Raw genomic sequence first — 15351 nt, 5'->3', positions numbered from 1 at the left:
TTAATCAACATAAATGGTTTTTGATGAATGTTGCCAAAAAATATTAAATAGTTAAATTAAGCAGTAAATTCGAATTTTCTTGGTTTTTAGAACAATAGTAACGTAAAGAAACAAAATTGTTTACAACAATATTAAGTTCCTAAAGAATTTTCTATAAGAACTGTATCCTACCTAAACAACATAAAATATAATTGTTAAACATTGTAAAAAATATTATCAAAATAGTGAAATTTAGTAGTAAATTTGAATATTCTTAATTTCTAGAAAAACGGCAGTCGTGTAATGCATGTGTCAAAAAACCACGGCGATTCATGGGATGCTGCACAACTTCCACTTATTAACCGAAAGCAATTCTATTCCCTCCTTGACATGAGTGAAGATATGGTGTTTATTCATGTGGATGTAGAGGGTGGTAAGTGCTTTGCAGGGGCCTATACAAGGGGGGGGGGGTCATGAGGGCCAAACCCCCTTTGAATATTTTTTTTAAAATATTAAAAAAAAAACTTTTCTTTTGTATTTTTTTTTTTGTAAAATTAGAACCCCTCCGCTTAGAAAATAGTAAAAAAGTCATAATGGTGTAGTTTGAAACCAATCTTACGCGTTTCCTATTATGTGAGTTATTATTTATGTCAGTCAAGGTATGTTTTTTCCTGGACTGCTTTTTGTTTAAATTTAACTTTTTTTTCTGCACTGCCTTTATGAACTCTTTACAGACACTGGTTTTGGAACCATATATACTTCTGATGAGCGGGGAATTATATTTTCAAAGTCACTTTCAAATCATCTTTACCCAAACAATAAAGGAATCACAGATTTTTACAAGGTGAGAAATTAAGCATCTTGTTACATATATAACATGATAGAAATTGTACCAAAGAGGTATTGATATTAGAATATATATATTTGTTATTAGTTTGTTAACTTTTTTTTTTGTTAAAATATTAAAAGTAATTTCAAGTTAATTGCATTTTGATTGGTTTGTTCTTTCTAGTGTATAGGCTTTGTTCAATCTAGATCAAATACCTTCGATTAAAACATTCTTTGTTGGGTAGTTGGGTAGATTAAGTTGGGTAGACACTCTTTTTTGGGGAGATTTAAACACTCTTTGTAGTACTACACGATACAAGACATTTTTTAATACAAATATACCTCATATTATACTGGTGTTGTTTTAAAATATCACTTCATGTTCAGTATTCAATGTGGCACCTTTTTATTTAATTATTTATAACCATAATATATGGATGAGGTTACGGCACAGGTGCTTAAAAATGAACACCTTTATACACTAACGTGTAAACAGCCTGTGATACACAATCGTTATTACAATCAATCAATTGAATATTAATAGTACAATGTGCTACTTGGTTCAATGGTCTTAGCAATTTCCTGGTGTCGGGCTTATTTACATGTTGTATCATAAAGTCAATTATACAAATATAGTAAGGTGGGGGAAGACGGGGCACATTATTTTATAATATCAAAATATCCATATCGAGTTTTAAACAATTAACAATGGTGTATGGGAGTCGTGAGAGTACCATTTATAATTTTTTGAATTTTGTTGTTTACTACCAAATGAGACAAGAAAAAAAATAGATTGTAAAGTGGTCCCATCTTCCCACACTACTATATAAATATATCAAACTGGATTAATTTCTTTGTAGCTTCTATTACAGTGTGTACAACTTTTGTGTGTGCCTAATTTTAGTAATTGGGCAATGTAAAAAGTACCAAAAGAAGACATTTTTTTCAATTTGCTGGAGTCCTAACCTAGAAGGCTGGAATAAGTGAAAAAAACACAATCCTGCAGTCGCACACACTGTTAGGCAACTAATCCTGTTAGCAGAAATCAGCATATTAAATATTTCCTATTCGAATCTTTTTTAAAACATGTAAACATGTGTGGCTGACAGGAAACAGCTAACACCATTGAATTAAGTAGTACATTGTACTTTTAATATTTAACTGATCATAACACCAGTTGGTAATATTTTATAGTTATGTAACTGAGACATGCCAACATATATAATGTACTAATGTTAGCATCAGTTTCTTAAAATAAAATCGGTAAAAATAAACAGTAAAAAAAACAGTAGTATTTGTTTCTTAAAAAAAAATCAGTAAATAAAATAAATAGATTAAAAATTCAGTTTATCTAGATCAAAACATATTAATTATTTTATGCCTATGTGTCTTAGGCACTGTGGTGTATTAATCATGTTATAATACTTAAACTTTTATAAAATATTTGTGTATATATAATTTTTTTTCATCCAATTTGATATACAACATCTAGACAGCAGGTTTTTCTAGTTTAAAAACTAATCTAGCACACACACTAGAAATACCTACTTTGTTATTTAGTTTGTAGGTAAAACTGCACAGCTTTGACCTAAATCACATTATAATCACCTCTCACCAGTATAACTGATACCTTATAAGCAGTGGCGCAGCCAAAAATAAGGGGAGGAAGGGTTTAATCAAAAAAATTTCAAAACAATTTTTTTTTAAATTATTTATTAATTTTTTTGGGGGGGGTTTATAAGGGGGGGAGGAGTCGCGACCCGCTAACTCCCACTGGCTGTGCCACTGCTTATGAGTTTATGTGTATCTACTATCTATATTTTTTGCATAGGTTATCCTAACATTCAAGGCCATGCATCTTAGGCACCCATGACTTCACGGTGTCCTCACCCATATAAAAATTAAAATTGTGATTTTTGAACTCTCAGGTTTTATCCCTGCCTGGTGTGTATATCACGTCCCAACTAAGTGAGGACAAAACCGTTCATTCCTTAATTACATTCGATAAAGGAGGAACTTGGAACACACTTACAGCACCTGCGGGTAGTAAATGTGCAGCAACAGAAAAAGCTGTAAGTGTGATTTGTCAATGTTAAATAACTTGGATTATTTGTTTGCAATAGGTTGTACCTTTTACCCTATTCAAATATATATAGGCTTAATCAGCATTGCCTTGATATTAGCTTTTTTAAACTAATTTTTTGTTACCCAAATTTTTTTAAACCGAAATAAAGTTAAAAATTGGTGTTTTTATACACAAATTTAAATGATCAACAAAATTCCTGTTTTTAACTTTCATACTCATCACTAAATGGTAAAAATGTATGTTTAACAAAATTCAAGTTTTTATACACATGTTTACATGTTTAACAAAATTCTGTTTTTATGCCCTTAAATGGTCTGTGGACCACTGTTAACATGAGTTTAGCCCCCAATACAACAAGTTAAGTTTTATCACTTCTCAAGCTATCATCCACTTTTAACTAATATGACTCTATACATCTACAGTGCAACCTTCAACTCCATAATTACTTCAGCGCTTCAAAGCATGTTGCTCTACCTGCCTTACCACTATCCAGCAAGAACACCGTTGGATTAATTATTGCCCATGGAAACATAGGTTGGTACTTTGCGCATTTTACTTTTTATGCTTACAATACAATATTCAGAATGTATAGTTTGGTGGGGGAACATGGGACACCTTTTCGTTCTATTTTATTGTCTCATAGAAAACAAAGAAAATTCAAAGATTTATAAAAACGTATCTTAACTATTGGGGGTTCATATTTTTATTTTTTAGTAATTGTTTACTCATTTAAAAAAAAAATTACTAATATTTTTTTTTACAGGTGATGGTTTAAATTTCAACCCACCCAAAGTTTATGTGAGTGACGATGGTGGTTACTCGTGGTCACAACCTCCGCAACTTGATGGACCTCATTACTATGGGATAGGGGATAGAGGGGGTCTGTTGTGGGCCATCCCATCACAATCTACACCAACGAATATTATAAAGTAAGTAGTGAATACCTGGCTGAAATGTGGTGGGTCGTTTAAAATAAACCCTGGTTTATCTGGAAATAACACTCGTTATAACACAGGTGTTCTGTTTCATACACTTCGCGCTAGCTTTTAAATATGACGTATGAAACTTTTTTGTTTGGATTAGACATTAGGACATGAATAGGTGATTATATCATCGTATTAAGTGGGTGTTTAGGGTACTTGACTCAAGGCTACTGTGTTCAAAGCTTGCTGCTGCCAGCCGCATATATCCGTTTGGGCAAGACACTTAAAACAAGTAATAGCGGTCGTGCAAATTGTAGAAAATGTAGTAAAAAACAACCACGCACAAATGTTTCAAACTTTATAATCTAACGGCATTGGCATATAGTGTATAATGATACCGTGCATGGTGTGCAGTCTAATGACACACAATATACGTAATATTTATGTTGAATAAAAATTAGTTGCCATTTGTCACAAATCGTCCAAATACATAGTGTGCACCACACAACAACAAAAACTTATTTTCCCAGGTTTTCATTAGATGAAGGCCAATGTTGGCATTCATTTAATTTTTCTGACACCCCAATTCAAATAACCGGGGTTTCCCCCGAACAAGGAGAGAAAACGACCGACCTAACAATATGGGGTTGGGATAGAAATGGAGACGGAATGTGGATGGTTGTAACTGTGGATTTCAAAGCAGTTATGGGGTCTCAATGTGAGTTTTTGCTGCTAATTTATATTTCTTCAAGTATTTCTTATCAAAACTAAACTTAAATTTTAGGCATATCAGTCAAAAATTTAAAATATATATATATTTAATGGGGTGGGGAAGATCGGATGCATTTCCTTTTTCTCATCCAATTTGGTAGTAAATAAAAAACATTCAAAAAAATATAAAACCGTATCTTCACTCTGTTATTTTCCAGTTTCAAATGAACTACTATTTTAATATTAAATATCCCACCAGGTACCAGAGATGATTACATGAAGTGGATTGCCCATGAAACCAACACGCTTGCCAGCCTTAATGATAATTGTTTGCTTGGGTCAAAACAATCTTTTATTCGAAGGAAAAAAGGAACCATTTGTACGAACAGTAACGCTCTGCAAGCGATTCCAACCCATGAGACATGCTCGTGTCGTAATTTGGACTATTTATGGTAAATAGAATGTTGAGAATTTAGAATAAGTTTTGTAAATGCGAGGTCTATGCAGTAGCACCCCAGGTGTTGGGTAATGGAACAATTCTGGCCTAAATCTTAGGACCCATGGAAGGCCACACCTGGTATCTCACCCACATAGAATAGAATATGTTAGCGTTTGGTGGGACTATCTAACCTTGACTGAGCTGTCAAGGAAAGATCTTCAATTCATTACCATTAAAGCCCTTGTCGCCTACCTTAGACGAACATTAGTAATATTTTAATACAAAAGACAATTTCATACAAAAAAATTGTATTGAAAATGAAAATATATTTTTGAAAAAATAGCATAGAAAAAAGATTTTCATATTGGACCCTCTAACCAAATCAAATGTCCTATCATTTTTTGCTTGTAGTCTAAGTAGCAGGATTGTAGAAGGGTAGCGTAACACTAAAAGTGGTTCAATTGCATTATTCTTACCCCAGTGATTATGGCTACACACGAAGTACTGATGGTCGAACATGTGTACGCGATACATCGGCTTCGAACACAAACATGGATGTTTGTATTGAAGGAACGGAAGAAGTCATTCTGACAAAGGTGAATTTTGAACAGTTTAGTGATTTAGGTCAACCTGCAGCCTACAAACCAGCTGCATATTTTTTATCATCTAAACAGTTTTTTCATCTGAACTTCATATTTCTGCAAGGAGATAAGCCCTTTTATTGTTATAAGGTTGGGGGCAAAGATAAACTGTTATTGGTCCATGAAAGTCTATTTAGACGCTTGCATTGTAACTAGGGAACAAAGTTAAATGCTTGTTATATATACTGTTGAGCTTGTGTCCTTGGGCAAGACACTTATCTGACTTTGCTCTAACCCAGTGGTCACTAATGAGTTGTTTAAATTGTCAGCCATAATAAATAAACAGAAGAAGTCAGCCATATAGTGGTAAATAGACGCTCATGTGTTTTCCTGTCACGGGATAAATAAGTTAAATGCATTCACTTGTTCATACTTTTATATTCAAAAATTTTTTGAACTTGTTTTAAAAGTCTATTTGACTGAATATGACATAAAGGGAAAACCAACATTTAGTATTATGATATTTAAATCTATATGGATAAGGTGAAGGTCCTACAGCAAGGCACTTCAGGGAACCTGGGATTTAGGCCATAGTGGCACATTATGTCTGAGCATTATCATTTTATGGTTTATTATTTAACTGTTTATTATCGTCTTTTTTTGTGTAATATATTGGGTGTTTTTTTACAGGGTTATCGTAAAATACCAGGTGATAAATGCCAAGGTGGATTCAATCCAAATCACCAAGTTGAATCTCTGAAGAAAAGTTGCGCAAGAGTAAGTTTTATTATGTCATATTCGAATGTTTTTGTTGCTAAATATCATTAAAAAAATTGTTTTGTAAGAATTTTTAGCTGAACCATTTTCTTTTAAAAAATTTTTTCTCCAAAAATTTTTTTTTTTTAGAATTTTTATTCAAATTTTTTCAAATTTTTTTAAATCTGGAATATAAACGAGAAAATTGTTCTTTGCAGACTGAAGAAGTGAAAGATAACTTTGGAGTGGATAAAGATTTTTTCGTTGATTACGTTAAACCTCACTCTAATCCTCACACTGGTTGGATCATATTTCTCGTCATTGTGGTTCTCGCACTAGGAGGCGCTCTCGTGTATCTCGTTTATAAGAAACGAAGCCTGTGAGTAATTTTTGGCGATAAAAATAAAAAATTTAAAAATTGAATCACATTTTTGCTAATAGTAAAATTTTTGTCAATTTATTTATTCAGAGTTTTTGTCAGAATTTTATTAGAGTTTTCAATTCTTTGTATTTTTGAAAATTAAATTAAATTTTTACTAATACTTAAATTTTTGTCAGTTTATTCATAAAGAAAGTTTTTTTTTTAATTTTATTGAAATCTTCATTAAAAAAATATATTTTTTAGTTTAATGAAAGTTCGATATCGACCAATCACACAAGAGGTTCCCGATGACTCAGCAAACACACGATTAGTTGGCACGGCAACCATCATGGATGATGACGAAGCAGTTTTGGTTGAAATGCCAAATGGCGGACCTCCGAAAAATGGCGCCATTATTTCTTACCATGACGATTCAGATGAGGTAAAGTTGTTTCTGTTTTTTTATTGTTTTCTTTTTATTAGTGACGTTTTTGTTTTTTACCATTTTTTTGTTTTTGTTATTCAAAATTTTGTTCAAAATTGCTTAGCGTATAGATTTTGGAGCAATGTTTTTTATTTATATTTTTCAATAATTTCAAAACAGACAAAAAAAACTTAAATTTCGAAAAATTACGGAAAAATTTCAAATGCTTTATTTCAGGATCTTCTTGTAACGTGACACCGCCATTATTCGGAATATTCGAACAAACTATGCACAGATCGCCATCTCTACTTCGCAGTGAGTGAATTACTTTTACCCACATTAATATTTACATAGAGATTTAAGTCGCAAATGTTGTATATCAGTCTAATGTATATGGGACACCTTTAACACACAATATCCAAATATCCTGATCGTGTTTTAAACATTTAACAACGATCTACAGGAATCATGGGGATATAGTTTTAAAATTCTTTGAATGTTCTTTATTTACTACCAAATGGGATGACAAAATAGAATGAAAAGGTGTCCCATCTTACCCCACCCCCTATATAAAAAGTTGTATTGTTGTAACATGGGTTTTATATGTGGTCATACATTCTTGGTGCAAAAGATTGTTCATTATTTCTTCCACTTACAAATTACCAAACATGTACTTTCCACCCTGTTCGATTTTTATTTTAAAATGCACAAAAATGTGAATGCTTCATTTTGACGTTATTTATTTTTTTTAAGAAGTTGTTAGTACGTACCAATCTCAAGGCCATATTTCCTGATTTTTATGTTTTTTTCAAATCTATGTTTTTCAAATTTAAAGATAGTAAGTCTATTTGATCTTGTGGTAAAGCACTGCAATGATTTATAAAGAATATTGTTATTATAAAATATCCAAATTTTCATTTAGTACTACAGTAATAATCATGGTGTAAATTTTGCACGAAATGTACATTTATCTAAAATTTAATTCTATTTTGAGGTTGTAACTAAAGTGCGTCATTACGAATATATATGTACTTGGTATTAGTAGGTAATGAGTTCTAAGGTTAATTAACTCTTTACCAAATAAGAAATTATATTGAAACAAGGAAATTATAGTACTGTGGGGAAAGATGGGACACTTTTACCACAATATCAAAATATCCTGATCGTGTTTTAAACAATTAACAACGGTCTATAGAAGTTGTGAGGATAGGGTTTTAGAATTCTTTGAATGTTCTTTGTTTACTACCAAATGAAACGAGAAAATAGTACAAAAAGGTGTCCCATCTATCCCCACCCTACTATATCATTAAATAAAGAGGCACTTGTAGAAAACTGGTGCAATTTGTATTCAATCCACTGTTGATATAATATTAACACATCAAGAACAATAATGGCAAAAGGAAAGTTAGTTTTTGACTTGTTAGTTTGGCCTCATGGGAGCCATACTAGTCTCAAGCAGATGTGTATAATTTAAAGTCTGATCTAAAATTTTCTCATGGTCTTAAAATGTAATCTGTGTCTTTTATTTGTGCCTTAGATTTGCATGCGATACTTATTATGATTATTCGTATTCGAGAATACAACGTATTGTTCCAACAAAAGGTTTGTTACTTGACTCTGTCCTTTTTAGTGTATGTTTACAGGTATTAGTTGCTGCAAGAAATCAATTTTACTTAAACAAGAGGATAATATCATTTATTTTAAAAATGTATTCAGTTAGTTAAAAAGTTTTCTCACAGTATTTTGCAAAGTGTTTTGTGTTTGAGACACAAATGAAGTTTAGTTTTATCGCCTAGTCTAAAACTAATTACGAAAACTTATAAATGTAAATACCTTTGTTACTGTAATTGTAAGGATACATAAAAAATAGGTAGTTTATCCAATTTAGCTTGTATTTATAGAATATGTTCACTGTAGAGTATAGTTGTGTCCATCACACTGGTTAGAGCGTATGACATTAGACCAGAGATTGAGGGTATAAGCTTTGACGATATTATTATTGTGACGTGTGTGTCCTTGAGAAAAACATTTAACGCAATTGCTACAACCTGGTGGGCACTTACGAGTTACATACATGGTGACATGTAAGGACACTAGGTGTATGAATAGTACATTTGTGTTATAAAGTCTGTTCTTGCCCCACCAAGCAAGGATAAGTAAGATAAAATCGATACATTCACCCAAAGCTCTATATCATAATACCAATACATTTAGAACGGGTAATGCTGTTTCAAAAATTGTTTGTTTTTTTTAACTTACTCTAGTAACTTTTTTATAGGTGATGACACCATATGTAACTGTGTGGTTGTATTTATTCAGTCAATAGATTGTTGCTCGCCCACATAAGGCATGTATAATATGTGGGGGTGCTATGAGCAATCTAACAATGCGGAGTAAAATGTAAAAATGAGATTAAAAAAAATTTAATGAACCGGCATGTTTTTACTAAAATGTCTGTTTTATTAATAATGATTTAACTTTTTTTTTTTGTATTTCTCTTTGACGTGTGTTTTACTTGCAGCAGGATTTAATGTATCCCAACATATGTGTATCACGAAATTAGATGTGATTTTGTCAATCCTTTGATAGCAAGTGTTGTTAACGAAATCCCCCACTGTTACACCTTAATAACAATTCATAAAAAGAAAAAGGCTTTTTCCAAAACAATGCCTGATGACTCGTCACATTTTTTAGCTTCATTCCAAGAATGAGTCATCATTTTATGGTTCAAAAGTTGATATCCTGTCATTTATAGAACGTCATGAAAATTTCCATTGATATGAGCTATATTATATCCCACACACATGTAAACAATATGTACAACATTAGTTAGCAGTCTAACTACAAGATGGATGTTTGGATATTCTGTTTATGCATATTTCTCGGTAAGTAAACTCATTGCTGTATATAGTAGGGTGGGGGATTTGGGGCACTTTTAGCGCATAGTATCCTGATGGTGTTTTAAACAGTTAAAAAAGGTCTACAAGAGTCGTGAAGATACGGTTTTAGAATTCTTTGAATGTTCTTTGTCTACTACCAAATGGGACAAAAAATAGAATGAAAAGCTGTCCCGTCTTCCTCCACCCTATCATAACTATTTTGTAATAAGTTATATATTGTTAAAATGATTATTTATGGTAGCTTAGCATAAATTTTGTTTGAATACGATAACCAAGATTACATCGATTAAAATATTATTTTTATTACTAATGAAATAAAACTTTGCCAGAAGTATTGTAATTTATGTTTTTTGTGAATAGTTTTAGTTTTTTTAATATTTTCGGCAGTTTAATTTAATTTTTGCAGTTTGGTAATAAATAAAAACACCAACAACAGAAAAACTAATGAAAGCTTGCAATAAAAAACCCAAACAAACTGATAAAACAATATTAATGTTTTTGAAAAATCAAACTAATTGTAAAACAAATTTTTAATTTTCAAACTAATTACATTATTTAATATATTTTAGGCGCCAAGCAATTGGGATTGGCAGAAGGCCATGGTAGGTTGATGGAACCCCCTAGCAGGTCCAGCATGCACCGCAGAATAAATGACCCAGAGATACGACCATATAAGAACATAATTGTTGCAAATTATAACGACATGGGCCTGAACTGTGGGGGGAGATCTGTAAGTTTAACTTTTTGTTGGTCTTGTGGGTTTGGTTGTACTTTTTGTCACTTTTTTTCCTCTTTTACACTTTTTATGCAATAATTTAAAGTAAAACAACTCTTAGTTTGTTGGATACCCCTTCTCTCCGTTATTTCAATATTATGATCTTCACTATCGTTTTAGAAGAAATATATAAAAAGTTTTTTTTTTGCTTTATTGTAGTTTTTAGGATTACATAAAAATATTTAACATAACTTTATATTTAAGATTTCATATGTGCCGTTCCATATATAACATACATAGAAAAATATATGCATTACTTATATTATGTTTATATTGTTGTTTAATAATAACGTAATATAACTTTTTTTTTCTAAAAATACACAAATTTTAGAAAAAAAGCCTTTTTTAATTAAAGAATTTTTTTTTTAATTCTACTTTTGAAAAGCTTTAATTCCTAAAATGGTAACATACAGAATCAAATTGCAAATGGCGGCCGATGTGGAGTGTGTGGTGATCCATATAATGATCCTGAACCTCGCGAAAATGAGGCAGGAGGGAAATTTGCTCAAGGCTTTGTCACAAGGTATGTTTATCATCTATTCGATTACATTTATAAGCTTATAATGGTAATGGGTGTTGAATTACTGCCAAGCCCTTTAATCTTCTCATATTTACATATTTGTTTGTTAAGCTCCAAAACTTTTTTCCAAGTCCAAATTTTTAACATGAACTAAACTTGTCAGATTGGCAGTTATAAATGTATGTATGAGCTTGTGAATATTCAGACGGAGAGACAGACGGACAACAGGTCCACCCCTGTTATTCGCATTAAGTGCTACAAACCAACTCATAAAAAAAGTGCGAAGTAACAAACCTAATCTTGGGTGCTAACACTTAAAAAATTAGTTGCTCATATTACTATTTATTCTAAAGCCACACTGATGGGCCTATGTTATATAGGAACTACCAGCGTGGACAACTTGTACCAGTCACGGTGGAGCTCACAGCACCTCATCTCGGTTATTTTGAGTTCAGGATTTGTCCGTGGAATAACTTTGAAAAACCTATCACCCATGAATGCCTGGATCAGTGAGTATTTTTGTCGTGCATTGATTAAAATTGTTGTTTTGCCGCTATATCCTGTCTTTTCCTTTTCTAAAGCTTTGCAACCAAAATTGGGAGACAAATTATAGTTATTATTATTAATGTTATTATACTAGCATACATGAATTTTTTGTTGGTTCAAGTCATGTATGCTGTTACCTATGGTTGCTAGTTCTATGGTACAGTCAAGTTGCCAAAGTTGTTGCACTCTGGATAAGCAGATGGCTTTATTTCTGGCAATCTGTTGAGGCAAATGTTTGCTGGTTCCTTTATACAGTAAATTGGTTTTCTGTGCTAAAGTCTTGCAGTGTGGTACACCATGGGACCTGTAACACAGACTATAACTCAGAGGTTACGAGTTTAAGACTCGTCGCTGCTACCATTGTGGGCGTATATGTCTTTGGACAAGAAACTTAATAGAAATTACTCCAATTCAGTGGTCACTAATGAGTTTTCTAAATTGTCAGCCATACATCAAAAACATTCACCTCAAAGTTACATATTTTTTGGTCCGGCGCCGTGGCTCAGTGGTTTAGGCGCCTGCATCGAAGACCAAAGTGTTCCCGGTTCAATGCTTAACAGCAGTACCAACACTGACGGCGGTACCAACACGTCACTTCCGCACGTACAAGGGTGTTGGGGTAATGGGCCAAATCTGGCTTAAATCTCAGGTCCTCACGAACCTCACCCACACAGAATAGAAATACATATTAGGCATAATCTGCTTTATAATCTAGTAAAAAAACAATGTTTATACGATACTTACATGCATTTATATTTCACTATCAGACATCTCTTGTCATTTGAAAACCATGAGACCAGATATCCAATAACATCATCCATAGCACAAAGTTACAACATGAATGTTCAGCTTCCAACAGATGTTGTTTGTGAACAGTGTGTATTACAGTGGAGATATAGAACAGGTAAGATGGCTGGACCAGCACAAATAGTAAAGTTGTGTAAAAAATCTACTTAAAAATTTAGGATGAAACTTTGTAATGTTTTGTTAACAGTTTTAGTAGAGCGGCACCGGTCGCATGTGTGACTTAAATGGACTTTCCGGGTGTTGGGGTAATAAGCCAAATCTGGCCTAAATCTCAGGTTTTAGTACATTTCAAACTAAACATTTTAACTATGACTTAAAACTGGATTGAATTAGTTCGATATAAAATTGGGGCTTAGAAAAACAAAGTTTTAAAGAATAGTACTTGCTCATAAAACCTTTGATAAACCATGTTACATCTTAATGTAGGAAGTTAACATTTATAATGTTGTGTACAATTTGTATGCAAGTACAATGCCAAATGTAACGACTTACATTAAGATTCCAGGGTGTTCGGGTGATGGGCCAAATCTGGCCTAAAACCTAGGTCCCTGACAAGGACCTCACCCACATAGAATAGAAAGTAATTTTAAATATAACAATTTTACATTTATAATGTCTACAATTGGTTTACTCTTTGTTTATTATCAAATGTGGGGACCTCTATTTACAAAGGTAATAGTTGGGGGACCGAAAATGGTGAAAGTGGAATAGGTTTGGGGCAACAAGAAGAATTCTATGGATGTGCTGATGTGGCTGTTGCTGGTGGTGTTCCACCACCTGGGAATTTCCCTGCTCCAAGCACAGTGTCAAGCAGTTCAACTTCTACAACAACAACAAGAAGACCTACAACAACAACAACTGTTTGGCCAACAACAAGAAGACCTACAACAACAACAACTGTTTGGCCAACAACAAGAAGACCTACAACAACAACAACTGTTTGGCCAACAACAAGAAGACCTACAATGACAACAACAACAACAAAAGCAAGAACAACAACTATTTGGCCAACCACCACAACTACAACAACAACAACATATTCTCCAGCTAATGTTCCTCCAGCCGACAAGATAACAAGTAAGTGATATAGTAGGATGGGGGAAGATGGAACAACTTTTTATTCTATTTTCTCGTCCCGTTTCGTAGTAAAAAGTGTTTACTGCAAAATGGTACGGGAAAAGAGAATGAAAAAGTGTCCCATATTCCTCCACCCTATTATAAATAAAATTTATGTCAAGTTATTTAACCTCGGGAAAATAGAATATGTCATATTATTTTGTACCCGAAAATAGAATAAAAAGGCGTTCCATCTTCCCCATCCTAATGTAAATTTATTTAATCTCGGAAAAAATATATTTTATGTTATTTTGAAAAAGGTATTTCATCCTTCCCCGTCCTATTACAAATAAAATTTATGTCATGTTATTTAATCTCCTTACACCACAAAAAATATGCAACAGGTTGCAAAAACCAACCTATTATGATACCACTTCCCGTGAACGATGATTGTGATCGTTTCTACCAATGTTGGAACTCCTATATGAAACCATACAAAATGCGATGTGGTTCTGGCACCGTGTATAATCCTGATATACGTCGCTGCGACCACCCGTACAACGTTGCGCCACCGTGCGGAACAAGGCAGGGGTAAAATCTAAATAGCTTGCAGAAAATTTGAGTTGATGTGATAACGGAATTGTCAAAAATTTACAAATATTTTTTTTTACAATAAAAATAAAACTATTTAAAAATAGCGAGAACGTTGAGAGTCTTTATAGGTGTAGTTATTCACTTTAAAAGCGCGTTATTTTATGGAGTGCGTTTGGCAGCGAATTTAACTGTTTGATTCGTTTATTGATTTTTTCATTGTAGTTATAAGTTTGTGTAACATGCGTCTGTTTTCAGTGTTGTTCGTTTGCCTTGATAATTTATTTTACATAAAACCATTACTACGCAAGCAATTAACCGATCTATACGAGTTAATTACAGCAATTAGCTAATAAAATTTACCCAATAAATATTCTTAGATACCGTTGAAACATTACCGCTATTGCAATCATGATGTGCAATTCTCCTGCGCTTTTACTTAAACAAAAAGCAAAACTTTTTCCTAGCAAATGTGTCTTCTTATTTGGGCAGTGTAATAGTTTTTTCTTTGTTTGTTTGTTCGAAGCGAATTACGTAATAAACCGAATCACCAGTGTTTGCAAACATATGTATTGATTGACCTCATGTTGCTGGACGACTGAAAACATACACCTGGTATCGCTTTGCGCTTCTCATAAGCCCGAGAGACAAAACGCAAACTTCACTAATTGATTTCTTCGACAGGTTTTTATCGGTGTGTGTTTTACTCTCTTATCTTCACTTTGTTTAATGCGCAAAGGATATTTTATTGCAATCCACCGCCCGGGTACGAGTGAATCATAATGATCCATTTGAGACAGACGATAAACTTCAAAGACAGATGCGTTGCGTCACCGATTCGTACAGCTACGTCAGTTAATTTTACTGCTCGGCAAACAGCAATCACTATCCACTCGTACCCGCCCGCAAATTGTGGTTAAGTCGACAAGAAGTAACCAACCGTTGTGTAAATATTGCCGCGTATCATTTGCCGTTGCCATGGGGACGGCTGTTGATGAGAAAAGACAAAAGACATCGTCCATTCAGGAACAACAAACAAATTTAATAAGTAAATGAAATTTGCGAACG

At 33.1% G+C, this 15351-nt stretch overlaps 3 protein-coding genes and 1 long non-coding RNA gene across 4 annotated transcripts in view; 2 read left to right on the top strand and 2 right to left on the bottom strand.

Annotated features, from left to right (window-relative positions):
* LOC100186830 (dynein regulatory complex subunit 5-like) overlaps positions 1-2956 on the bottom strand; it is a 19357-nt gene extending 16401 nt beyond the window's left edge. Inside the window, exon 1 of the mRNA XM_002132066.4 lies at positions 2945-2956. The gene's annotated coding sequence lies outside the window, so the exon portion shown is untranslated. The remainder of the gene's footprint in view (positions 1-2944) is intronic.
* The window catches only part of LOC100183632 (sortilin), a 14989-nt gene extending 6300 nt beyond the window's left edge, over positions 1-8689 (top strand). The window contains exons 7-18 of the mRNA XM_009864161.3: positions 265-412; positions 714-823; positions 2736-2879; positions 3316-3427; positions 3657-3822; positions 4347-4534; positions 4787-4979; positions 5448-5562; positions 6238-6324; positions 6522-6682; positions 6929-7106; positions 7326-8689. Coding sequence (XP_009862463.1) covers positions 265-412; positions 714-823; positions 2736-2879; positions 3316-3427; positions 3657-3822; positions 4347-4534; positions 4787-4979; positions 5448-5562; positions 6238-6324; positions 6522-6682; positions 6929-7106; positions 7326-7343 — 1620 coding nt within the window. The 3' untranslated portion in view covers positions 7344-8689. The remainder of the gene's footprint in view (positions 1-264; positions 413-713; positions 824-2735; positions 2880-3315; positions 3428-3656; positions 3823-4346; positions 4535-4786; positions 4980-5447; positions 5563-6237; positions 6325-6521; positions 6683-6928; positions 7107-7325) is intronic.
* Positions 8690-9199: 510 nt separating this feature from the next.
* LOC100181283 lies at positions 9200-14849 on the top strand. Its single transcript, XM_002132094.4, has 7 exons — positions 9200-9973; positions 10558-10718; positions 11177-11286; positions 11664-11792; positions 12597-12733; positions 13309-13713; positions 14097-14849. The coding sequence occupies exons 1-7, from the start codon at positions 9937-9939 to the stop codon at positions 14285-14287; spliced, it is 1170 nt and encodes a 389-aa protein (XP_002132130.1). The 5' UTR covers positions 9200-9936; the 3' UTR covers positions 14288-14849.
* On the bottom strand, positions 13720-14200 carry LOC113474505. Its single transcript, XR_003396166.1, has 3 exons — positions 14112-14200; positions 13919-13956; positions 13720-13848 (listed from the first exon to the last, which is right to left on the bottom strand). It is a non-coding gene; the product is annotated as an uncharacterized LOC113474505 (long non-coding RNA).
* Positions 14850-15351: the final 502 nt, after the last annotated feature.

Source organism: Ciona intestinalis, chromosome 1, assembly GCF_000224145.3.
Source record: "Ciona intestinalis chromosome 1, KH, whole genome shotgun sequence".
Lineage (NCBI taxonomy): Eukaryota > Metazoa > Chordata > Ascidiacea > Phlebobranchia > Cionidae > Ciona > Ciona intestinalis.
Note: the sequence above shows the minus strand (reverse complement) of the source record. Positions and strands in the feature narration are given on the sequence as shown.